The sequence below is a fragment of the Ochotona princeps genome, chromosome 18 (genome assembly GCF_030435755.1).
Source record: "Ochotona princeps isolate mOchPri1 chromosome 18, mOchPri1.hap1, whole genome shotgun sequence".
NCBI classification, from domain to species: Eukaryota; Metazoa; Chordata; class Mammalia; order Lagomorpha; family Ochotonidae; genus Ochotona; species Ochotona princeps.
Genome location: NC_080849.1, coordinates 19721713 through 19747493, shown reverse-complemented (window position 1 = coordinate 19747493; position 25781 = coordinate 19721713). Strand labels below are relative to the sequence as shown.

Below are 25781 nucleotides of genomic sequence, written 5' to 3'. Positions count from 1 at the left end.
TCCTCGCCTTGAACTCCCTGGGATCCCATATGGGCGTCAGTTCTAATCCCGGCAGCTCCACTTCCCATCCAGCTCCCTGCTTGTGGCCTGGGAAGGCAGTCGAGGACGGCCCAAAGCTTTGGGACCCTGCACCCGCGTGGGAGACCCGGAAGAGGTTCCAGGTTCCCAGCTTCGTATTGGCACAGCACCAGCTGTTGTGCTCACTTGGGGAGTGAATCATCAGACGGAAGATCTTCCTCTCTGTCTCTCCTCTCTGTATATCTGACTTTGTAATAAAATAAATAAATCTTTAAAAAAAAAAACATGTTATGAGTATCACTTGTACTTCAATGCTAATAAATTAGAAATAAATCTCGAATAAGCATTTAATAAGTAAGACAATTATACTTCAAGGTATGTGGCTTTATCTATCTATTTAGAAAGCCAAAGAGACAGAGATCTTTCACCTGTTGGTTCCCTCCTCAAAAAGCCTCAACAGTATGGGCTGGGTCTAAACAAAGCCTGGAGCCTGGAATTCAAGCTGGGTCTCCAATAGTGGGTGGCAGGGACTCAAGTACTCAGGACATGCAATAGCACGAAGCTGGAGGCAGTACCTGAACCCCCAAACTCCAATACAAGATCTGAGCATCTTAACCACTGCACCAAATCCTCGCCCCTGAAGCTGTGCATTCTGAACACGGATGCTGAAATACCTTCTCCAGTGAATCCATAAAGACCAACTTATTTTATTTCAAATCATTACTTCAACAACTTCAATTTGCACACTTTCCATTCTTCACTAATTTAGGTCAGTGGTTTCTTTAAAAAAAAAAAAAAAAGATTTATTTATTTTCCTTGGAAAGGCAGATTTACAGAGAGAAGGAGAGACAGAGAGAAAGATCTTCCATGCGTTGGTTCACTCCCCAAGTGGCTGCAATGGTCAGAGACGAGCTGATCCAAAACCAGGAGCCAGAAGTTTCTTCCTGCAGGGACCCAAGGCTTTGAGATGTCCTCGACTACTTTCCCAGGCCAAGAGCAGGGAGCTGGAATGAAATAGAGCAGCTGGGATATGAACCAGTGCCTATATAGGATCCTGACATGTGCACGGGGAGGACTTTAGACACTAGGCTACCACACCAGGCTCCACATCAGTGGTTTCCAAAAGTATTTATGACATTCAAGTCCATGTAACCAGAGATAAACGAGCGCTGGCTTCCTCCCTTTTGGCATTGGGAGGGTGCAGCAAGCAGAGCAACCTGCTCACCCCAAGGTACACCCTCACAGATGCAAGACTGGCCAGCACTACTATTTTGGAGTTCCAATCCTCAAGAACAGTGAGGAAAAAATTTCTGTGGTTCCAGCATCTAGTCTATAGTACTTCTGTTACAGCAGTCAGCATTAAGACCTAAGGCTTGACAGTTTAAACAGAGAGGTGGGCAATGTCAAGGGCAGCACAGGGCTCAAAAAGACGATGATGGGCCATGCCCAGGGGGGTTCCTAACAGGCAGCTAATGTGCCTGGGGAAGTATCAAAAGATTACCCAATATTTGTGTTCCTGTCAAGCATTTGGAGTTTCTGGCTCCTGGCTTCAGCTTGGCTCAGTCCCAGTTGCTACGGACATTTAGGAAATGAACCAGCAGATGGAAGATCTCTCTCTCTCATCCCTCTGTCACCAAACCTTTCAAATAAAAGAATACATCTTTTTGAAAGAACCCAACAGAACTGCTTTTGATAATCATGAAAAATCACAGGGTTCATGTCACTGTAAATATTAATCACATTTTCTAAGCGTTATCTTCAGTGAAGATTTAAATCAGGAAGGATATCAAGAAGACATGCGTTATGTGTCTGTAGTATTTGCGTAGGCTCAAGGCCTGATCCGAGGGCAGGAGACTGGGGCAGCCTAAGGGAAACAGCCAAGTCTGTGTTTGACTGAGTCACTCGAGCAAATCCGAGTGGCGACAAACTCCTGGCGCCCTGACTCCGGAGGCTGCAGGACACACCACGCAGATGTGGCGATTCCTCAGTCCTCGGCACCCATTCCCTTACAGGATGCCCTCCTCTGCTCTGGCTGGGATGGCTTGTCAGGAAGAGGGCCCCTTCCCGTGGGGTATGGCCCAGGAAGTGGGCTGGGCTGCTGGAGGAAAGACTCAACGATTATGAGACTATTATTATATGCTAATAGCCACCCATTAAAGGCACACCACCAGAAGTTATAACAGATTAATGAATAGTCTTGAGCTAAAAACAAGTCAAACAGCAATGAGTCAGAACAACAGAAAAGACCCAGGTTGGTCAGAATCTGACAAGGAAGGGAGACAGGTCTGCTTCTGGCCTACTAGTTCAGGCACTCTTCGAAACACTACAGCAGGTCTGGTGTTGTGGCATGGTGAGTGAAGCGACTACCAGAGAGGCTAGAGTCCCAGTGGCTGCACCTCCAATCCAGCTCCCTGCTAATGTGCCTGGGAAAATAGCAAAGAATGGTCCTGTGCCCATGTGGGAGACCGAGAAGAAGCTCCTAGCTCCTGCTCCCACCCCGGCTGTTGCAACCATGTGAGGAGTGAAACAGCAGATGCAAAATTTCCTTCCCTCTCTTTCTCTCCAATTCTTCCTTTCAAATAAATCTTAACAACAAAAAAAAAAAGTACCAAACCTTGCCTCAGAAGTTACAGAGCAGAAAATTATTAACAAAATCCTAGCAAGATTGTGGCATTTCCTACCAATAACATATTTTCTAATTATAACCTCAACAAATATTTATTACCAAAAAAAAAAAAAAAAAAAAAGGCAAAAACAGACCTTTCTAAAACAGGGATGTCACAGTCTTTCTGGTCATGGTCAGAGCTGCCCATGACATTCAAACTGCCTTTCTGCTTTTCCCCATCCACCAGGAACAAGCCCTCTCTTTACAAGGCTTTGTCCATATGGGCAGTCCACACACACATACACACATACACGCCACTTTACTGTTAAAGCCAATGCCTTCCACAAACAGCTGGTATGGAGACAGGTTCTGTTACTGCACATTCAGTGTTCAGTGTCACTTTGATACAAAATGTGCTCAATGAATTACAGAACAAATTTCACATTTATTCGATATTGACACATGATTTCATGGGGGCGGAAATGGCTGCCAGGTATCTGGAGAATCCTGCTCTCACCCTGCCACAAAGGGGAACAGTCAGCGTCAGCCACCTGCTGGCTATTTCAGGTATGTCCATCGCTTCAAGAATGAAACAGAAAATAGCTGTGTATACAGCAGGAAAATGAACACCTTGGGAGGATAGTTGATTCATCTCCTTTATACACTGGTTATAATGGAAATCGATCATTACTTATAGCATTTTCTTTCTATATGCAGAAGCTGTGGAGTCAAGTTCACACACACAGTGCAGGGCAGTGTACAGTGAAGTGACGCCTGGCAAAGCTCTGCTAAGACAAATACAGCATGCTAAGAATGGAGGCAGGACAGCCCTGATGTCTATGCTTGTCAGAGGGATGGGACACTTGGGAAGCTGTTTCCTTTCTACAACTCCCATTAGGATATGCTGCCACTGGGAGCAGCCACATGAACTTGGGGGTCGGGGGTGAATACGGTCTCCTTGAGGACTGCAAAGGAGGCCTCTTAGAGGACTCAGCTGGGCTGACTGCAGACCAAGGCTTGGCAGGTCACTGCTTCCATGTGAGCTGCTCCCTATGCCTGTGTCTGGGGACATCTCCTAACAGTCTTTTGATTGTCACCTTTATGACAAACATACTTACCATCTTGGAAAAATAAGCTATTCTTCAAAACACAAAATACGACACACATGGGATGATGTGTACAATACTCACAAGATTTTCCATGTCTGTGCGTGCCAACATATATGTTCTAATATTACTGTTCTGGTGGAGCAAGGTATACAAGAGGAGAGTGGCTTGGTCTGACGTCTGCTGTTCACAGAGAGCTGTGTACAAGCTGTTAAAATTGATCTGGAAAGCATGTGGGATTGATGAGGGGAAGGGACTGTTATCTGAAATGAATCACAAACACAAAATTGAAACAATGGCATGTCAGTTCTTCACAGCTCTGGCTTACACAGAGTAAAGGAGCAATGCCACCTAGGGCTTACAGTTAGGATGCTGGTTGGGGACCCGACGCGATAGTGTAGTGGTTGAAGTCCTTGCCTTGAACATGCCGGGATCCCATATGGGCGCTGGTTCTAATCCCAGTGGCCCTGCTTCCAATCCAGCTCCCTGCTTGTGGCCTGGGAAAACAGTCAAGGTCAGCCCAAGGCTTTGGGAACCTGCACCCACATGGGAGACCCGTAAGGGGCTCCTGGCTTTGGACTGGCTCAGCTCCAGCCATTGTGGCCGGTTGGGGAATGAATCATTGGATGCAAGATCTTCCTCTCTGTCTCTCCTCCTCTCTGTATATCTGCCTTTCTAATAAAAATAAATAAATATATTTTTTAAAAAGATGCTGGTTGGGATCCCACAGTGCATACTGAGATGCCTGGGTTTCAGTCCCAGCTCTTGCTATTTTCCTATTATGATGCCTGAAATTAGTCTGTTGTGAGACTATGAACTTGAATGAAAAGAACAATGACATTTAGCCAAAGGTCCCTCAGTACACACAACATAACAGGATATCAACGCTTTGTTTCCAGAGGGAAAGGAACCACCATGAGACCATGAGTCCTAAATGGAAATCTGTCTCTAGTTTTTCTTGAATGAACAGTGTTCACATACAACAAAAGAACCTTCTACAAGTCAAGGTTAGAAAAAGAAACATTGCCTTGAAGCTAGGCTGATTTTCTCCCAAATCATGGCTGAAGTGCTCACCAATGTTCAAATCAACCTTCTTATGAATTTACTTATTTCTATTTATTTGAACACAGTGGCTAGAGCAACAAACTATTCAGTTAGTATTAAAAAAAATATTGAAATCAGTACAAATCCCGCATTAGCTTTTGTAACAGGCAGACAGATACACCAACCTAAGACAACCTCTGTAGCTTTTTTTGTGGAAAGGAAAATTAAAGCTAATCCACTACAACTGCCAAGGCACCATGTTTGCACCCAGGCTGTCATGAGAACCAGTGGAAGCACACCAAGCCCATGCTGGGGAAGACTCCACAGCCATGAACTGCCACGGCCCTGACCTGACACAGTCCCCTACCTATAGCTAACTGCATTTAGCTAGAAACTGAAGTCAGCAACGTTAGGAAGTAAACAGCAGATAAAGATGGGTTCAGTGACCCAGAAAAAAATCATCATCTCTTCAAGTAAAACACTAGAACATGACAGCACAGGAAGTGGGATTTTAGAGTTTGTGGTGTTGGGGTTAAGCAGCTTCCTGCAATGCTGGCATACCGCATGGTCACCAGTTAAGAGTCCTGACTACTCCGCTTTCTCTACCTCCCTGATAATTGCCTAGGAAAAGCAACAGAAGACGGCCCAAGTACATGGGCCTTTGCACCCATGTGGGAGACATTAGAAGCTTCTGGCTCCTGGGATCAGCTCAGCCTATTCCCAACCATTGCAGCCAGCTGGGAAGTGAATCAAGATCTGCTTCACTAAGAGATAAAATATCTCTCTCTCACTACCTTTCCCTGCTCCTCTTTAACTCTGCCTTTCAAATAAATTAACTGCTTTTGAAAAAATCAAGATTTGTCTGGGAAAAGCAATGGAAAATGGTCCCTGGTCCCCACATGGGAGATGGGATAAGGCTCCTGGCTCCTGGCTTTGGCCGGACCCAGTCATGCACATTTTAGCCACCTGAGGAGGAGATCAGCAGATGGAAGCTCTTTTTCTTTTCCCTTTCCCTCACCTCCATAACTCTGACTTTCAAGTAAGTAAATAAATCTTAAAATAATAATAATCCTTCTACATGACTTTATTTTCACAAGGGATGGCAAAAGTAGTGTGCCCATGTACTATGAACAGGCACTACTACAGAATCTGCAAAGGCTGGAGAACATTCTGGACACTGCAAGCTTTACTTCACAATGAAAGCAAAATAACTTTCATCAACACCTACTGTACCTGGCTACAAATGTGTGGTGTGTGGGGGCATCCACGTGTTACCAGCTCACCAGCGATGTCTCAGCCATCTCACTGGCCACTCTGTGTGCATTATGCTGCATTTATTATTCACTTGTTTGAGAAAGAAAGCTCATCTATACAACTTCCACAGCATTATTCAGACAAGTTTTGTATAGGATGAAATCAAGCCTTAATTTCCCAGACTGATCCTGAGTCAAACCAAGATTGGCCTCTATCTACCAATATCACATTAAACTGCACCCTGCACGAACAGCAATAATTTCCTGAGTCTGTGCTATGTAAGCACTCATTTGATTCCTGTACAATGACTATAATGCCCATCTTACAGATAACAACATAAGAACACAGGCTAGTCCAACCTGTAAGCCAACATTTTGAACCACTTTTCTATGTGGTCCCCCAAAAGGTATCCCAAGGAAGTTCGTCCTTAAATATTAACATTTGGCTTCAGCAGCACAGGTTGTATATGGTAGAAATCATATAACAAATACTTGCTATATTGAAAACTCTGAACTAATAACTTTAAAAGCCTTATTTTACTTGGTATTTGAATCAATACTATAAGGCAGCATTATTTCTATGTCAAACAAAATCCAAGGAGGTTTAATGAGATTAAACAAACTGTCGACGGACTCACATCGTGGTACGACAGAGGTCTTACAAACCATGATCTGCTTAGCTTCAGTATCTGATTTCTTGACTGGCTAAGCTACACTATCTCTGGAAACAGAGTATGATAACTGAAAGGTGAAAAATACTATGTTTTATCCACCAGAGTGTTACTGAATCCTATTGATGTGTGTTATACTTTGAATGCTTGCGTCCCTTCCAAAATTCAGGAAGTTTAGTGTACAACACAATTGTTTTAAGAGGCAACTAAGGCATGAGGGCTCCTCTTCATTAACGCCCTTTAAAAGAAGCTTCATACACAGCCCTCACCCCTCTTTGCTCCCCCAAGCCTTTCGCCCAGAAAGTAAGCCTGCAGCATTCAAGGTGCCACCTTAGAAGCAGACAAGCTGAATTTGCCAGTAGCTTAGTCTAAATCTCTGTTCATTATAAATCATCTGGTCCCAAAACTTCCCTATCACGGCAAGTCAACTCCCAAGTGACAATACCAGATCCATTACAGGTACAACCAGGTGGCACACCCATCTGCTGTCTGTGAGTGGTGCGCATCAGAACGGGTCAGGAGAACAGCAGGGCAGAGAGCAGCCACTGTAGGCAGAGAGAGTAACCGCACTGCTCACCCATCCTAACTGCATTAGTGTGGGAAACATCTTGGTCATCCACCTACCACAACAATCTTCCTTTATATATTAAAGATAGAGCTGTTTGTTTATTCAAAAGGCAGAGTGAGAGAGAATGACAGGAAGACAGACCTTCCATCACTGATTTACTATCCAAGCACCCACAATCACAAGGTATGAGCCAGGTCAAGGTCAGAGGCGTTAAGGTCAAACCCCATCAGTCTTCCACCTGAGGGGCAGGAACCCAAGTACTTGGGCTATCATCAACAGCCCTCCCAGGTGCATTTGCAGGAAGCTACACTGCACAGGCAGCCCAGCATTTGCTTTGCAAATAAGACTTGATGGAACACAGCGTTCCTCATTCATTTCCATATTTGCTGTGGCTGCTTCTGTGCTACAGTGGACCTATGAAGACCACCTGGACCTGCCAGGCCACTGCCCTTCTCAAAAGCTAACTGTTCTAACTTGTCATTCCATAAAACTCTTAGGTGGAATCTCAACTTAATAAGAAAATTTAAAACAACCTACAATTTGGAATTCTCCAGGTTCCTTTCTAATGCCAAACAGGGAAGACAGACTTGTCCAAATTAAGCATGAGTTAGTTTAATCATTTTTTTTATTTTGCGTGGTTTAATTATTTTTAAGAGAAATAGAAATTTGATTCCCTGAGAATAAACGCAAGAAAAATCAGCTTTTCTGATTCATAACCAATATGAAAATACACAAATTGACTCTCATCTCCCAAACTACGAAGTGATCTGGAATAAACAGTATTTGTCTCATTAGGAAGAATATTCAAAAAAGAAGTGCCACGAACCTTGTGTGTTCTTAAAAGACAGGATGGCCTGTCTGTAGGGGTTGGGTGCGTCCGGAGCATCTGTCAGGTTGGCCAGCACCAGCAGCAGGAGGAGACTCTGGTTGGCCAACGGGGAGGAAAGCTCTGGAGAGGCGGCTGCTTTGCTGCCCACACCACCCAGGGTGAAGACAGTCCAAAGGCCAGCTGGGGGAGAAAGTGCACAGTTAGGCCATGCTGCCAGCAGCGAGGTAGGGCGCTTCTAGGTGGTATGTGACACATTTGAGTGCTAACATTTAGAAGCCATACCTCTGCTCTGCTGTGATGACAAAAGGAAAAATAAACTTATTATCAGCAATTATCATATTACCCACATATAAAAAATTTATCATTCTCTAACCCCGTAATTCCACATCTACTTTCCACAGATAACCATTTAACTTCTTATACAGTATCTTTCCGGATCTGTCTTTACAAATAGAAATACATGCATAATTATAAGAAACCTTCACACATGACTTGTCATACAAATATATTTGAAAATCTAAACAAAATATTAAAATACAAAGAAGAAGAAAGTCTGAGAAGAATGGAAAACAGAGTTAAGGTGCTAACATTAAAAACAAACCAGGCCCAGACTGCTTTATAAATAAGTCTACTGAATTCTCAGAACAGAAAACCCTCATATATTATGTAAGTGTTCCAAAGTATAGAACGAGAATATCTATATAATACATGTGACAAGGCCAGAACATTCCTCTTTGAAGCTGAACACAGACTGCATTTAAAAAAAGTTAACTGAAAAAAAAATGTGTGGGTAGTCCAAATCAAATAGAAACAAATGAAATCTAGTAGAACAATTTCTTATAAGAATAAATGCAACAGGCCCAGCACAATGGCCAGCAGCTAAATCCTCGCCTTATAAGCACCTCATCAAACATATGCATGTCCTGGCTTCTCCGTTTCCCATCAGGCTCCCTTCCTGTGGCCTGGGAAAGCAGCCAAGGACAGCCCAAAGCCTTGAGACCTTGAACCCATGTGGAGGACCCGAAAGAAGCTCCTGGTTTTATATCAGCTCAGCTCCGGCTACTGTGGCCACTTAGGGAGTGGACCAACATACAGCAGATTTTTCTCTTTCTTTCTTTCTGAAAATCTGCCTTTTCATAACAAATAAATAAATCTTTCAAAAAAAAAAAAAAAAAAAGAAAGAAGATGACAATTAGGAAGAAATGCATCATCTGTGTCTGGTGCCATGGCTCAACGTGCTAATTCTCTACCCTACAGAACTGGCATTCCACAAGGGCACTAGTCAGTGTCCCAGCTACTCCACTTCCAATTCAGCTCCTTGTTTATGGCCTGGAAAAGCAGCAGAGGATGGCCCAAGTCCTTTGAACCCTAAACATATGTGGGACGCCCCAAGAGACTCAGCTTTGTCAACTGTAGTCATTTGGAAAGAGAACCAGCAGATGAAAGATCTACTCTCTCCTCTGTAAATGTGCCTTTTCAATAGAGAAAAATGTGATTATATCAATAAATGTAGGATTATACTTTGATAAAACTCAAAGTATAAAACTCAAAGATAAAACTCCTAATTTATGGAACCAAAGTTCTTAACAGGCCAAAAATGGAATGGAATTTTGCAGGTTTCTAAAGTCAATCTACCTAGGATAGCATGGTGTGACATCAGCAACACCAGCAGCAGTAAGGAACAAGGCAGGACATGAATTTCCACTTTTCATAGGCAGTTTGCTCCCTTAGAACTGTCTGATACAATAATCACTTGTGCTTTTTGAGTATTTGAAGTGAAAATCAGATTGCATTGCATTATATGCATAAAATAAATAATAAAGCAAATGATAATATTCAGTATGTACTGCATTAAAGTATATCCTTATAATTAATCTCACTATTTGTACTTACTACAACTATCAGAAAATTTAAAATTATCAATGTAACTTGTATGGTTCTTCTCTTGTATAGAACCTGCTCTAGCACATCAGAGAAACAACGGACACTACCAACAGTGATTTGGTACATTCTATGGCTGTTAAGAGAAAAAAACACTCAAAAGCCTTCTTACACAACAAAAATATACTTTATCTTAATCATAGTAGCAATAAATCCAAAAACATGGCCAGGAATCATATGTCACACCCTTGGGCTGGCAACCACAGCTGCGACCTTAAAACTAGCAGTACCACAGAGGCATTGCATGTTCTGGATCCAAAGGCAAAATGTCTAACTTGTCCCTTCGTGAATTAAGTCAGTACAACCAACAACAACAACAACAAAATCCATCAGGCATTTATGTGCCATTCTGTGATATGGTATAAATGGAATGTTGCTGAATGAAAAAAAAAACACAGAAGGAAAGAAAAATATCTGAGAAAGACTCACCTACTCACAGAACATTGTGTTTCAAAAGCGTCATCATTTTAAATGGGGTTGACAGGAGTGTGGACAAACAGGGCAACACAAGAGAAATGGATGTGGAACAAAACTATGCATGTTTGAGAAGTCAACTTACGATAAGGGTAGTATTGCAAATCAATAAAGAAAGGATAAAATTTCTAAAATGTCCTTGGCATAGCACAACTTAATCATTACCCTGTGTTTAATTATAAAAATATGTGTGCCTACCTTGAGTTAAGGAAGCCTTTTTCTAAGGCAGGAAACAAAATTCAAGGCAATATGGAAAACAGTAATCTGAATATTTAAACAATGAGTACTTCCCACTGATAAGATATATAAGTTACAAGTAACAGATGAGGAAATATTTACCAAATACATAGTAAAAGTACTTTTAAAAAGTACGCTAGTAAGTAAAAGAAAATTAAAAATGGTAATAAAAGTTCAAATTAAATGAAAATAAACACTCACAGTAATAATATCATCCATGAGAAAAGAAAATGTTTAAAAGATTTGCAGCAACCAGGAGTGATTAAGGTATAAAAAATTACCAGCACTAAGACAGCACAGTGGCATAGGATAGTTTGAGGAGGGCTAGCTGGTAGTTCTCACCGAAATTTACAATGCACATATTTATCAACTCAGCAGCTCCGTTTTTGTATAACAAAGATGCATTTATAGGAATGTTTAATGTGATATTGCTTATAACAGTAAAATAATGGAAACAATATAAATGGTCAGCAGCAATAAAAACATAAATTACAGTGAATCACATCCATGCTGTGCAATACAATATAAAGAAAGATGATTTTTATACTAACAAAGAAATCTCTCTCTTTTTTAACTATCTTCAATCTGGTCACAGAAATTATCTCATAAAATGAAATGAAATTACATGGAATTTAAGATGAATTTTTGTTTTAATTGGATGCTTCAGATGTTTTGCAATACATTCTCTCTTTTTTTTTTCTTAACTAACTTTAACTGACGGGGTATTTTAAATGGGAAGAAAGGTGGTAACATATCGCTTTTAATGTTGATTGTGTACCCAGCATCTTCTTACATCTTAGCCAAGCAATAACCTTTCAGAATTTTTCAGAAACCATTTTGTTATTAAACATCATTAATCTAATGTTATGCCTGTTTTACTTGCACTCCTTTCCTTCTGTTCAGGTTAAATTAAGTGTTCTTATTATGCCAGTAAAAACTTCATCCCCTTTAAACATAATTGGCGGAGAGTGTGATGGAAAAACTACGTTGAGATCTTCCATGAGCAGCTAGTTGTAAGCACTTCTGGAGTTCAGGACAAAATTCTTGGTTAGTCTTGGAGTTCAATGTGAAATGGAACTTCCAGTTACAGTAAAGATGACCCACACAAGGGAAGTTTGCAAAGAGAGCTGCAGAATCCTTAGCATGTATGACACTCTTCTCACCATGTCTACCACCAGTTTAAAAGGGCTATTCCTTCACCTTAGACATGACTTGTCTTTTGAAGTGCATGCCATGCCACTGCTCCCAGCTGGGACTTTTGTCATCATTCCTGGCCTACAATCCCCTAACTTCTAAGACAGCAGAACCTCACTACGGCTTTCTCTCCTAACCTCCACCTAAGACATACCATTGTTTTCAGTTCTTAGGCAAATGACCCGTCCAGCACATTTCTGAATGTTTCCTTTATTCTGTACAAAAACAAGACAAGCAAAAACTATTCCCATAACTTTAACTTTTTTAACACCCTTAGATCTATCTGCACTAAATATGACAAATAGCCTAAAGACTGTATCTCTTCAACTGTAAAACCTATCACAACTTTCTATGTTAAAAAAAATAACATGCTAACAATTAACAGTATGGCAGGCCATCTATGTGAACATTGAGGCACACAGCGCATTAGGTAGCCACCTGCCACAACTCTGGTGTCCCTTTTGTTTTTCCTTTCTTGTTTTGCTTTGGTTTTTTGTTTTGTTTTGTTTTGTTTTTTAAAAGATTTATTTATTTTTATTGGAAAGTCAGATATACAGAGAGGAGAGACAGAGACAAGATCTTCCGTTCGCTGATTCACTACCCAAGCGGCTGGAGCTGAACCAACCCAAAGCCAGGAGCCAGGAGCCTCCTCTGGGTCTTCCACATGGGTGTAGGGTCCCAATGCTTTAGACCACCCTTAACTGCTTTCTCAAGCCACAAGCAGGGAGTTTGTTGGGATATGGGACAGCCAGGAAACTAACTGGCACCCACATGGATCCCGGCATTTGCAAGGTGAGGATTTTAGCCACTAGGTTACCGCACTGGGCCCTAGCATCCCATTTGAGTGCTGTTTCCAGCCCTAGCTATGTGTTTCTGATCCAGCTCCCCCAACTAATGTGCTGGGAAAGCAGCTGAAGATGGCTCACCTAATTAGGACTTTGTCACTCATGTGGGAGAATCAAATGAAGCTACTGGCTCCTGATTCTTGGCCCAAACCTGGCCATCACACCCATTTGGGGAATGAACTGTGAGATGGAAGATTTTTACCATCCTCCTTTCAAACAAATAAATAAATATTTTTAAAAGGCAGAGGTAGACCAATGCGGTATCCTAGCAGCTAAAGTCCTCGCTAGAATCTCACATGGGCACTGGTTTTAATCCCAGCAGCCCTGCTTCCCATCCAGCTCCTTGCTTGTGGTTTGGGAAAGCAGTCGAGGATGATCCAAAGGCTTGGGACCCTGCACCTACATGGGAGACCCGGAGGAGGCTCCTGGCTTCAGATGGGCTCAGCTCTGGCTGTTGCGGCTACTTGGGGCGCGAATCATTGGACAGATTTTCCCTTCTGTCTCTCTTCCTCTCTGTATATCTGACTTTCCAATTTTTAAAAAAATTATATTAAAAAAGATACTATGGCATATCATCAATTCTATAACAAATCTCAATTTCAGAAACATTAAAATATGAAAAGAATATGAAAAGATTCAATTAAAACATGCAAAAAAACAGGCTTAAAGTATTGTTACAAAGGCATGTAGTGACAGAAGTGCTTTCTAAGCATCAACAGAATGCAAATATGAACTGCAAGCAAAAATTACGTTGCAATATATTTGTAATACATTAATTTCTTACAAAATAAAGGTCAAAGAAAAATATTTAAATATATAACCGAACAATACCAATTCACTGGTGTATTATTACAAAGGAAAAGAGAAAACTTCCAGTGTAATTTAGTAAGTGGAAAAGGTAAATCACAAAGCAGTACATAAATATATATCCGGGTCCCCTTCATCTACACAACTTGTAAAGACTCATCTCTGGGCCAGTGAGAGGCTAAGTTTCTGGGTCTCGGTTTCTGCTTGGGTCATTTACAACATGCACTGAAGCATTACCTAAGCAGAGAGAGAGAGAGAGAGAGAGAGTAGGAGGAGGGAGGAAAGTGGAAGACAGGGATGAAACTCAGTCACTAACCTAAAAAAACACAAATAAGAGAACCTTATGCAGGTATGAATTTGAGGATTTTTCCACAGCAAAAGTAACTTCTTTTAATTCTACTTCCCATGAACTTCTGAATTATCCTTGCAGACTTTAGAACACACACACATATTAACTCCTGATAATTTTGAAGGGAAAACACCACGAACATGGTAATACTCACTATATTCAAGATGGAAGCAATCAATCTAATATTTTAATTTTCATAAATTTCCAAGTTTTTAATTTATTATAACAGAAAAATGTTGTTTCTAATTTTAAAAGCTTTACTAGAAGAATGAAGACTTCTATAAAGAAATTCAACATATTACATAGTTAAATTAACTAAATTAACTACTGATAAACTATACTGAAAAAACACGTGTATGTACTTTTAAATTTGGTATTTATTCACTTCCTTTCCTTTTATTTTAAAGAGAAAAACAGACATAGTTAGAGATCTTCCATCAGCTAATTTGATCCCCAAATGCCTCCCATAGCCAGGGTTGGGCCAGGCAGAAGCCAGGAGCCTGGCACTCCAGCTGGGCTTCATGTACTTGCTAGATCACAAACCAGGTACTCCAACAGGGCAGAGAGGTTACCTCAGCAGCAATGCAAGCTGGCTCCAGACGGATACCTTTAATCTCTTCTTTACACAAAAACCACTCATGTGAACACTTGCTCCTTTCTAGCATTTTGCATTTTTAATTGAACATGCAATATAAACTACTTCATAAATAGCCCACCGATGCATCATTTCTTACATAATTGCTAGCCCAAGATTCTCAGACTTTTTCTGTGACTCATGAGGAACGGTTTACTATTAATTCTGAAGAACTTGTTAAAGGGAAACAGAGTCCCTACTCCCACTCAAATTTCAGAAGTCCCCGGGACAGCATTGAGAGAACCCAAAGCACGTGTCCTACAGTGTGCACGCCAGCAAACCTGAGAGTCCCCAAGGAAGCTTTTTTGGTTTTTTTTATTTTTTTTAATGTTGAAAGGGTTTTTACAATGACTGAGGAAGATAGCAACCCCCTTTTTCACGAGGAAAACTTGTCAAGTATTATCTGATAACTGAATATCAGAAGTTTACATTTATTTAAAACAATGTTCATGAGGAAAAATGAACCCATTTAATAAGAAAATCAAAATTATATAAGCAAGCACAGCCAATGGTCAAAAATTACTTATCAGCCTTGGGAGTTACTTGATGTTTAACTGTAACATGCAAAACTCGTTTTTTAAATTACTTCCTTCCACTCAAGAATATATATACTCTGTTACTGTCAACCCCTATATCCATCACTGTTTCAAGACTGCAAGCAAAGAAACATAATTGCAACAAAAATAATCAGAAAATGCTTTCCAAGCTCAAAGTCAATTGGTTTTCTGGATTCTCTTCTCAACTGCTCATCTTCATCACTAAGAAGTGACAGCTGACTACCACTAGACAAATTTCAGACAAATTCTGATTCTCCTTCACCTCAAGTTTTTCTAAGAGGGCTGAGAGCTACTTAGAATGCCAGGTAAACTCACATGCTATGGGAAAGCTTGTTTGCTTGCTCACTCGCTCTCTCACTCTGTCTGTCTCTCTCTCTCCTCCTTCCCTCTCACTTTCCTCCTTTCTCCCTTCTTTTTAAGAAATATTCCTGCCTTTCTGTATAGGGAGAAACAAGGCTGCCCACCACTGCCTACATTATCGTTTAAACTGGCCCATAAAATTGGACCAGAATTCTTCCAAAAGTTCATTTCTTTTTGCAGATCCAAGCCTCTGATCTATGACCCAAGAATCTTAGTGGAACTGCATTTTCCTGCTGGCAAAAATAAATCTTCTCTCCAACAGAAAAATAAGGGAAAGTTACAGTATATTTCCTTCTGTTTCAAAAACCAAATTGACATTCCCAAAGGTTTTTAATTATATCCCTCAGGTCCTCCAAACAAACTCTGAAAATAAAATTCATCTAGCTAACACTAATATTAACTAAAGACACAAATTAACTAAAAGCACAAATCTGGTACTGACTCAATGTTTTTCAAAGTGCTGACTTAAGAACATTTATCCTTAGCACCAAAATGGGATGAAGATTCAAAATATTATTAATTGAAACATCAATAAATATAATAACTATCAAGGAGATAAGTTCTGTTAGAAATGATGAACAAGACAGCTCTGTTAGGACAGAAAGAGATGAATAAATTATTATTTTTCATATTAATGTTCATGTTACTTGCTACCCTCTCATCGACTTCTTTCATTTAACACATTTATTGTAAGTGCCAGCACTGTGCTGTGGTGCATTAACCTACTGCCTGCAACACCAGCATCCCATATGGGTCCCAGTTCAAGTCCCATAGCTACTCCACTTCCAAACCAGCTCCCTGCTAATGTGCCTGGGAAAGCTGCAGAGGACAGGCCAAATACATGGGCCCTGCCACCAAGTGGGAGACCTGGAAGAAGATCCTAGAGGGAAAAGGCCTCTCTCTCACACTCTCTCTTCCTCCCTCCCTCTCTCCCCATCTTTCTCTCTATGACTCTGCCTTGCAAATAAATTTCTAAAAATATTTTTAAATATATACTATAAAATGCTAATTATTCAATCAAAACTACATAAAATAAAGGATGCTAAATCATTGCTAGTCACAATTATAAAAACCCAGTATCATGTCATTCATATATTTCAAACTGTAATACCATATCTAGATAACATGAGAGAATTAAGGGGAAGGGCAGTTAGCTACTACATGCATACATGAAAATTCTGCTGGACATCTTTCAATCAACAGCCATAAAATGTCAATCTGTCAAAAAAAAATGGGGGGGGGATTACACCCTGCCTCTGAGGAAGCTAACAGTTAATAAGTATTCTAACAACTACAAATCAATTTTACTTGCAATGATCCAAACACATCTAACATTCATGTCTTTCCTATATAAATGCAGGAAAATTGTAAGGAAAGGGAGTTTTACTAACAAAATGACTGAACATGCATTCCAAGACAAATACTGTGCCTATCAGCTTTCTGATCCCAGTCATTTACTCCCTTTCTTCCTTTTGATACACAAAAAGCTACTGAGATTTATCTGTATGAGACTACCTTTCCTGGCCATTCTTACTTTTGACTAGATCAATCAATGTGATATGACCAGGAGCAGCACGTGCAAGTTTTAGGTTGCATTCCACCCTTTCCAATGCACAAGACCAGGAGTGCAGCTGAGCAGACACATTCGACTTCATGCGTAAGGCCGTGGCTTGAGGGAATGGTAAACTAACACAGAAGGAACTTGGGTCCTGCATGAACTCAGCCAAGAGCCTGCTTGCCACCCTGGGCAAGCCTGGACTTCCATGTGAGGGAAATGGAAACCTTCAGTCTTATGCAGGGCACTGGGACCATATCAATATCCAAACCATTTCAGTCATATATCATAAAGTTCCAGAAATTACTGCTTAGAAACCTTTCACAAATAATTTGTAAATGCTCTACGCATCACCATGTCTGAAAAAAAAATTTTTTTTTATTTCAAGAGAACGCACCTTGATCTATTCTTGTCTAAGGGGTCCATTTCCCAGTTTACTCCAATGGTCAACAATTTACCATGTAATTCCAAAACACTTCACTACAAGCAGTATGAAGACATGGACACAGCCAAAACACAAACCCACTCCAACATCACCGGGAATGACCACTTAACCTCTCAACCTGATTTCTCTCAAGAATCCCCAACAACCTATACCCCAGCACTGCAGAAGCTTGCTGTTCCCAAATATGCCTTGTCTATGCACCCATATACACTCTGTTCACAATTAATCAAGGGCTTGCATGGATCAGACAAAGCTCAAGAAACCAGACCAGATCTCATGAACCAAAACGACCACCATTCATTCCATATCCATAGAATTTATAATTGAAAGGGGGAAATGGCATGACACAGACAGGCACATAGGTAAACTGTTGTTCAGTTCATTGGGAGAAAGGATCATTGTTACCTAAATATCATAACTCTTGCAGAAATCATTCCTAAGCCTATCAATAGATGGAACTGACCACTGGTTGAGGGACTTAAAGATCTTTTATTTATCTATTCTATTCATTTACACAGCAGACAGACAGAACTCCCACTTGCTGGATGCCATTCCACTTCTCCTTTTCTAAATTTTTTTTCCTGCCTGGAAAGTCCTTCAAGATCCAAAGCACACTTTCAATTAGTGTACTACATGAAGCATGAAAATTTATTCCAGCTCTTTGCTCTCCCAGTGCTGTGTGGGGCTCTTCTGCTATGGTGCCACCTCTGCCAGAGGATGCCTAAGCTCATGTTTGCCACGCATGCCCAGGGATTCCCACGTGCCCTCCTGCAAAGAGTCACATGTTTTTTATGTTTTATATCCCTTGGTGTGTTTTAACTCACAAACCTAATATGCATCTTTACAAAAGTTACTGAAAGATACTTCTAATTATATAAGTAATATAAACATGCTATTGATAGAGAAGACATGGTATGCTTTAAGTTCTCAATGAAGAAGTCAACCTGCCCTTCACACTACTGCTACTGAGAGTATCCCTAAGAGGTACTCTGGGTCACTATCACCAGGGATCATTTTCATGGCTATGGATATACAAAGCCATGGATATTTAAAAATACAGATTGTTTGGTCCACCAAATTCAACTTTATAACTACCCTAAAGAATAAATACAAAGATTAAACTAAAAGGCTGACTATCTTAAATCACAGGGAAAATGCATACAATTAAAATACTGAATAAGAGGAAGCAGGATTGCATTAAGTATGACATATTCATCACAACATAACAGAAAACTGTGATCACAGTAGGTAATCCAGACACATCCAAACTACTAACAAGCTTTACACTTGCCCAGGAGAATGTCAACTATCTAGAATGTGTACAATTTGGTGTGATGTTTTTCAAGCAATACTCATAAAGCAACAGTTTAGGCTATTGTCCCCAAACCTCAATAAAAACATTCTAAACAAAACAATGGGGAGAAACCAAGTTTGATCAAATAAAGTTGCTAGGACAGAATGGCTAACATGTTGAAAACCGAAGAGTAAAAATGAAATGGAAGTATGTCTCAGATGCTGTTGGTGCCAGGAGAGCAGCACAGCAGGACAGCCAGTATGGGTCCTTCTCTGTTGCTGGGCACGCATGTGCAAGATGTCATGTCCAGAAGACCTTTCATGTGGGGTACTCAATCTCCTGAGTATTACACACCAAAAGACAAAAGCTGAGAAGAAAAGTCTGAAATAGAAACTACAGAAATTCTGGTAAGATTCAAAGAACCTTATACTAAAAAGGGTAAAATTTACCAGATGCAAATTATATCTCAGTAAACAGGATTCCCAAGGTAAACATCTGGTGCAGAGGTTAAGACATGGCATATGCAACCATATCCCACATTCCACATCACAGTGCTGGGTTTGAGTTCTAACTCGGCTCCCATTCCAGTGTCCAGCTACTGCACATCTAGGCAGGCAATGATTGGTAGCTTAAGTATTTGGGTCTCTGCCATCACCATATGAGACCCGAACTGAGTTCTGGTTCCCAGCTTTGATCTGGTCTGGCCCACTTTATTGCCATGATTTGCAGAATTAACAAGAAGATGGAAGATCTTCCTCTTTCTCTTCCTTCCCTCTGTGTGTGTGTGTGTGTGTGTGTGAGAGAGAGAGAGAGCGAGCGAGAGCGAGAGAGAGAGAACACGTGCAAATACATGCGTTTCAAGTGGATGAAAAGAAATATGGAGAAAACAAACCCAACTCTACCCTTATCTAAAAACAGTGCTGACATGAATGTGAAACAATTGAAACTTCCACATAAACTCTGATCACATAAAGCTGGTGCAAAATTTTTGGAAAATCATTTAACTCTAGCTATTAAAGCCAATAATGCAAAACTTAGGACTCAAAAACTCCACTGCTAATTTTTAAATTTATTTTATTTTTATTACAAAGTCAGACATACTGAGAGGAGGAGAGATAGAGAGGAAGTGGAGCTGCCGGGACTAGAACCAGCGGCCACATGGGATCAAGGCAAGGACCCTAGCCACTAGGCCACGCTGCCGAGCCCAGCCACTGCTAATTATTATTGCACCCAACAAAAGGCCTACCCAAATATAAAAGTAGGTATGAAAATGCACAGAGAAGCACTAATACTATGAGTTAGAAATCAGTGAAGCGCACATTACATTGTCAAGGATAACTTGAGTGTGAGGTACCCTTGAAATAAAATGATACATTAACAAAATTGAGCAAACTTACTTCACAAATAAACCAAGGTGCATTTCTCAATGAACACAAGAAGGCAAGGCACATGATTCTGTTAGCCCAAAGCTCAAGACCAGACACTCATCTACAGTGACAGAAATGGGATAGCGGCTTCCTTCACAGCTGGAGGGAGAGGGAGGATGAGTGCAAGCAACAGGACTGTGCTGGGTGCTATGGTTACAGGGCCAGACTCTTAGCTACTCACTTCATTGTAATTAAGCCATACACTAGTTCCTGGTACATGTTTCTGCATTGTATACTTAAGATGTTTACCGCTAAGGAAAAAAAAATTAGCTTCCATCACTTTTGATAAAATGCTGTTGCTGCTATTGCTGCTGCTACCACTGGAAACAAGCATTATTCACAATAATGTGAGAGCTGCACACTGTAATGCTCAAAGTGGTGAGGCTTGTACACTGGAATGAGAGGAAACTTTCAAAAATCATATTAGAAAGCCCTAATTTCTAAAATATATATATATAGCAAAAGAAATAACAGGATTTAATTTGAAAAAATCAATAGGGTATCATCAGAATAATATTTTCAAAGAAAAACAAAATGTTGCTTTAGTCAAAAAACAAAATTCTCCCTTATGAAAGAGCACAGTCGTTAGGGACTGCCTTTTCAACGTGCAAGCAGCTAGCTTACACGCTGAGAGAACACCAGCTCCAGCAACGACTTCTGCCAGTTTAAAATGAACGTAAAACAGTAACATACACAATCTTGAACTGTGGCCAACCATGCCATAATACCAGCAAAGGGGAAAAAAAGGTCACTAATAGTTTCACTTTCTCACATGTGTTTACATTTAAAGCTCTCATGAAATATCTGGTGACTGCTAGTTCCTAAAACAGTTCTGAGTCAAATTCAATTTCCCTAACACAAAACAACACGACATTACTACCCCCATCCTGTCTCCCAAAAGGAATGCTTTGACCATCTCAAAAAGGAGAAAAAAAACACATCACAGGGAACAAAGGAAAATGTTTTTAAAAACGCATAGCACAGTAAAGCATGTTGTCCACCTCTGTAGCCTGAGATCTGTCAGACTCTCTGACTTATAATCTGGCATAACACAAACCATATGGAACTTTTTCTTAAGTTTAATGCCTTTAAGAACAGAAAATGGAACAACTGCTAAAGAAAAGCTGAAAACATCCACTGAAATAATTTAATAATTCAGGGGACTGATACCTGTTTTCAAAAATAGGGCTCATTTATCTTGGGAAAATTCTACATTTACACATTCCTGAAATAAACGTGTATGAGAACTTCAGATGAGCCAAGCACTATATTAAAACGCAAAACATGAAAGGAACCAAAGTAGAAAAGAAACCTATGTCCTCAGAGATAAATCCTATCTCACAAACATACAAAAACAATACACAAATTAGCTATGATTGATGACATAGGAAACGACACAGAGTTCAGGGAACAAAGAGTCCTTCCTTTACGATTTTTTTGGTGTGTGTGTGTGTGTGTATGAATTTGTTCATTTTTAATTGTTGAAAAGCAGTTCCATTAAAAACCAGTTTCATTGACTGGTACAAATGCCCACAACAAATTGGTTGGGCCATATCAAAGCCAGGAGTCCCAGTCTGTAACCAGGTCTTCCAATTGGGAGGCAGGGACCCAAGCACTTGGGCCATCGTCTGCTGCTCCTCAACATGCAAATCAACAAAGAGTGGGGTCAGAAGCAGACAAAGGGCCTGATCCCAGGTACTCTGATATGAGATGTGAGCATGTCAAGTAACAACTTCACGCACTGCACCAGAATGCCACTTCCACTCTTCCTTTGCACAGACCTAAATCTGGTTCCCAGAGATCTGATGCCATATATTCCAACATCATTCCCTAATGTAATATTTCCCAAAATGGGTCAGTGATGAGTGAAGGATGCTAAATGTGGCATAGAAAAACCTTTAAAAAATTTTAATAGTTAAGTATATTAGGGATATGTATAGCACCCAGCACAATGTTCAATGGCTCAACTCTCACCTTGGATGCACCAGCATCCCATATGGGTATGTCTGGGCTGCTCTGTGTTCCAATTCCACTCCCCGTTTGTGGTCTGGGAGAGCAGTGGAGGTTGGCCAAAAGCCTTGGGATCCTGCACCCACATGTGAGACCCAGAGGCAGTTCCTGGCTCCTGGCTTTGTATCAGCTCAGCTCCGGTATGAGGAGTGAAAACAGTGGATGGAAGATCTTTCTCTCCATTTCTACTTCTCTCCATAAATTTGATCTGCTTTTCTAATAAAAATAAATAACTATTTTAAAAGAAATATATACAACTAACGTATCAATCTCCAAATTTTCAAGGACTTTCTCATTTTGCATAAAGATACAGTAACATGATAAAAATTTTTTAAAGTGAAATTGTTCTAAAGTAAAATAAATGACAATTCGAGTTCTACTCAAACAACACAGAACCAGTAGCAGTTGCAAAGAGGTGGCAAAGAAGTCTAGGAAATTCTGTCTTACTGGAAAATAAGCAAGTCTCTAAGCATCTGACAGGGTGCAACCGTCTCCCCACATCTGTGGGAGAGATGTTTCAAGATCCCCAAGAATCTCTGAAACAGTGAATCACACTGAACCTTACATTAACTTTTTACATATATACAGGCAGACCTATCTTAAAGTAAAATGTATTAATTAGGCACATTATTATTAACTATAATAACTAATAATGTAAGAGGGCAATTAAGACAATATACACGGGAGCTTCATGGAAGCTGCAACTAAAAGACAGTACAAGGACAGGTGCTTGGCATAGTGGTCTGGTTTACATCAGAGCACCTGACTGAATTCCCAGCTCTGGCTCCTGACTCCAGCTCCCTGCTAATGAAGACCCCAGGAGACAGAGATAGTTCAAGTAAATGGGTTTCTGTCACCCACATGGGAGACTTGGACTGAATTTCTGTCTCCCTGCTTCAGCCCCAGTCCAACCCTAACCACTGAAGGTATTTGTGAAATAAACCAATGAATGGGAGATTTCTTTTTATCCCCTGATCACCCTGTCAAAATAAACAAATAAAAATTGTAAAAATAGATGAAAAGCAGAAGGTATTTGCAACTTAACCACTAAGTTAAGATCCCCATGTCCCTATGGGAGTGTCTGGGTTAAATGCTTCAGTTTCTAGTTACTGCAATTCAAACATCAGGAGGTCATGGTGACTAATCAAGTGACATCCACCCATCCCTGGTGGGAGACCTGGATTAAGTCCTTGGCTCTCAGCTTCAGCCCCACCTGGTGACCAGTATGGGCATTTGAGAAATGAACCGTCAGGGGGATGTTCACTTTTTATTTTTAAACATTAAGTAAATTTTTCCCATCATCTTTTTGCAGCCATGTTGTACTTGCAATGAAAGGTATTTAAAGCATGAATTGCCTATTTCTGGAATTTTCCACTTGTTCTTTTCAAACCACAGTTGACCATGGTAAGTGAAATCATAGAAAATGAAATTAAGCATGAGGTCATCGTCTACAATCACAAAAGACCTCCTCCTTGAAAAAAGCTAACATTCCATGATGCATAGATTTTCATCTGAAAACACCCTGAATTTTATCTACTGACAATAGGTACCCCAGAAAGACCTGATACTTCAGCAAACTAACGACTGAAGAGACACACAAGTCAGTGGCTTTTAACCTACAGCACTACCACTTCTTCCTGCCTCCACTGAAGAAATCCACCCAAGTCGCACGTAACCTGCCAACGCCTTATTATGCCCAGGATCCTTGTAACTTCCTGCAGCCTCTCCTTGCCCATGGCCATCCCACAGTACAGCCTCAGCTCTATCGCTGTCTCCCCCATGAGATTGCATCCTCTTATACAGCATACCTACCCATCTTCACCATAGCATCTAGCACAACTTTGCTAGAACTTTCAGTAGGAAAACAGTGAGTATTCTTTTTAATATTGTATCTCTGCACACAAACCTATCTTGCATAAAAATATTAACATGAAATTCTTGATTTTTCCAAATAAAAATCAAAATTGAAGTCAGAATTGCTTGATATTTTCAGAAACAAACTATATTGAGACACTATTTCCATAATTTCTGAAAAACACAAAGAATAAATGTTTTAACTTTCATGGCACTGATAACCAAAAAGAATCAATTTGCACCTACAAATAAAAAGCTTCCTTCTAGGAAACATTTGAGGTTGGCTTTTTAGGTTAGCATTTGAGGTTCATTTGCAGAGGAATGAATATAAACCAATGATTGAAGACATAACCAAGTACGTAGTTCAGATTAGTTGCTGCCACAGCAACAGTTATTTTTTACATAGAGGTCTGCATCTGTTACTTTCCTGTAAATTGGGAATTGGTTCCATGTAAGATCATCATAGTGCAAAGGTAAGAGAATTTCAGTAACCTTTGCTTCCTGGATGACAGTGACACTCAAATAAACACATCCAACTCTTATTTCAGTATCACTGAAAAATATCAAGAAAGCATTGGTGTGGGGGGATGGTGGGTGGGGGTATAGTGTCTCAGGTCTTAAAAGTGGCAAGAGCAATGGCATGTACTATCAGAAGAAACAAGGAAGATGGGAGCTTGGAATGTACTGCGATCCTGGGATCTTCAAGACAGAACATACACAAATGTTTGATACACAGGGTGAATGTGGAAGGTCCCCGAGACATTAAAAACTCAGCACACACAGGGAAGGCAATGTGGAATATGTAAATAAGAGAACACTGTAGATACCACTAATCTAAACTTTTTTGTGAAATTGAAAAAAAATCCTCAAAGCATTCCATTGAATTCAACTAGTAATTATTAAATATACACAGCCACTAGTAGCCTCAAAAGGGGTGAGGAATGAAAACATGGGAACTTGATTCTTCATCTAAGAAACAAGCAGAAGCGAAGCTTTGCCAGCATGCACCAACCAGACAGACACTGGTGCCTCTGCACGTCAGGAATTCTTGGTCATGTGTGGGGCCCTGGGTACACAGCAGGGAGAAGGGGAGTCGTGTATAAACAGGGCAAGAGGCCCTGGCTTCTTCCTGCTGTCTCCCTACAAGGAGAGGAGCCCTGCATTAGTGTGCTAGAATGTTACTTCTGCTTAGCTAAGCAGATGCTCATAAAATTCAATTTAAAAATAATGGAAACATAAAACTATTCTGAAACTTTCAAATGCAAGCAAACAACAGAAACACACACACAAAAAAATCAGCAGAGCTGATGCTTCTACTCCCTGTGTGGGCTCTTTTGTCAGCCCTGTGTAAACTCAAAACAAAGAGAGTATTAATCAGGGCTCTGAAGAAAACTCACCCACCTCCAAGAAGCTCAGTTTATAACCACTGTTATCTCCAACGAACATGGCTCCAACAGACACGGTTCCTTGAGACATTAAGCAATGACAATATGAAGCCATCACGATCAGCAAAACATCTGAAAACTTATCCAGATGATTACTGATGGATGGTTTTCACAAAACCACAAGAACTTCTGGGGAGCAGGCATTTGGCCTAGAGGTTAAAAAGCCTGCATCCCATATTTGAATGACTATATGCAAGTACCATTCTGCTCCTGACTCAGGATCCTGCTAACCAAAGGAAGAGATGATTACTAAATAGTT

The 25781-nt window shown here is 40.4% G+C and overlaps 1 protein-coding gene across 5 annotated transcripts in view; it reads right to left on the bottom strand.

Annotated features, from left to right (window-relative positions):
- Positions 1-25781, bottom strand: part of DYM (dymeclin) — a 323209-nt gene that overhangs the window by 211429 nt on the left and 85999 nt on the right. For all 5 annotated transcript variants that reach the window (XM_058676968.1, XM_058676967.1, XM_058676971.1 and 2 more), the window contains 2 exons: positions 8092-8274; positions 3814-3992 (listed from right to left, as the gene is read on the bottom strand). In XM_058676968.1, the coding sequence (XP_058532951.1) occupies positions 3814-3992; positions 8092-8274 (362 nt within the window). The remainder of the gene's footprint in view (positions 1-3813; positions 3993-8091; positions 8275-25781) is intronic.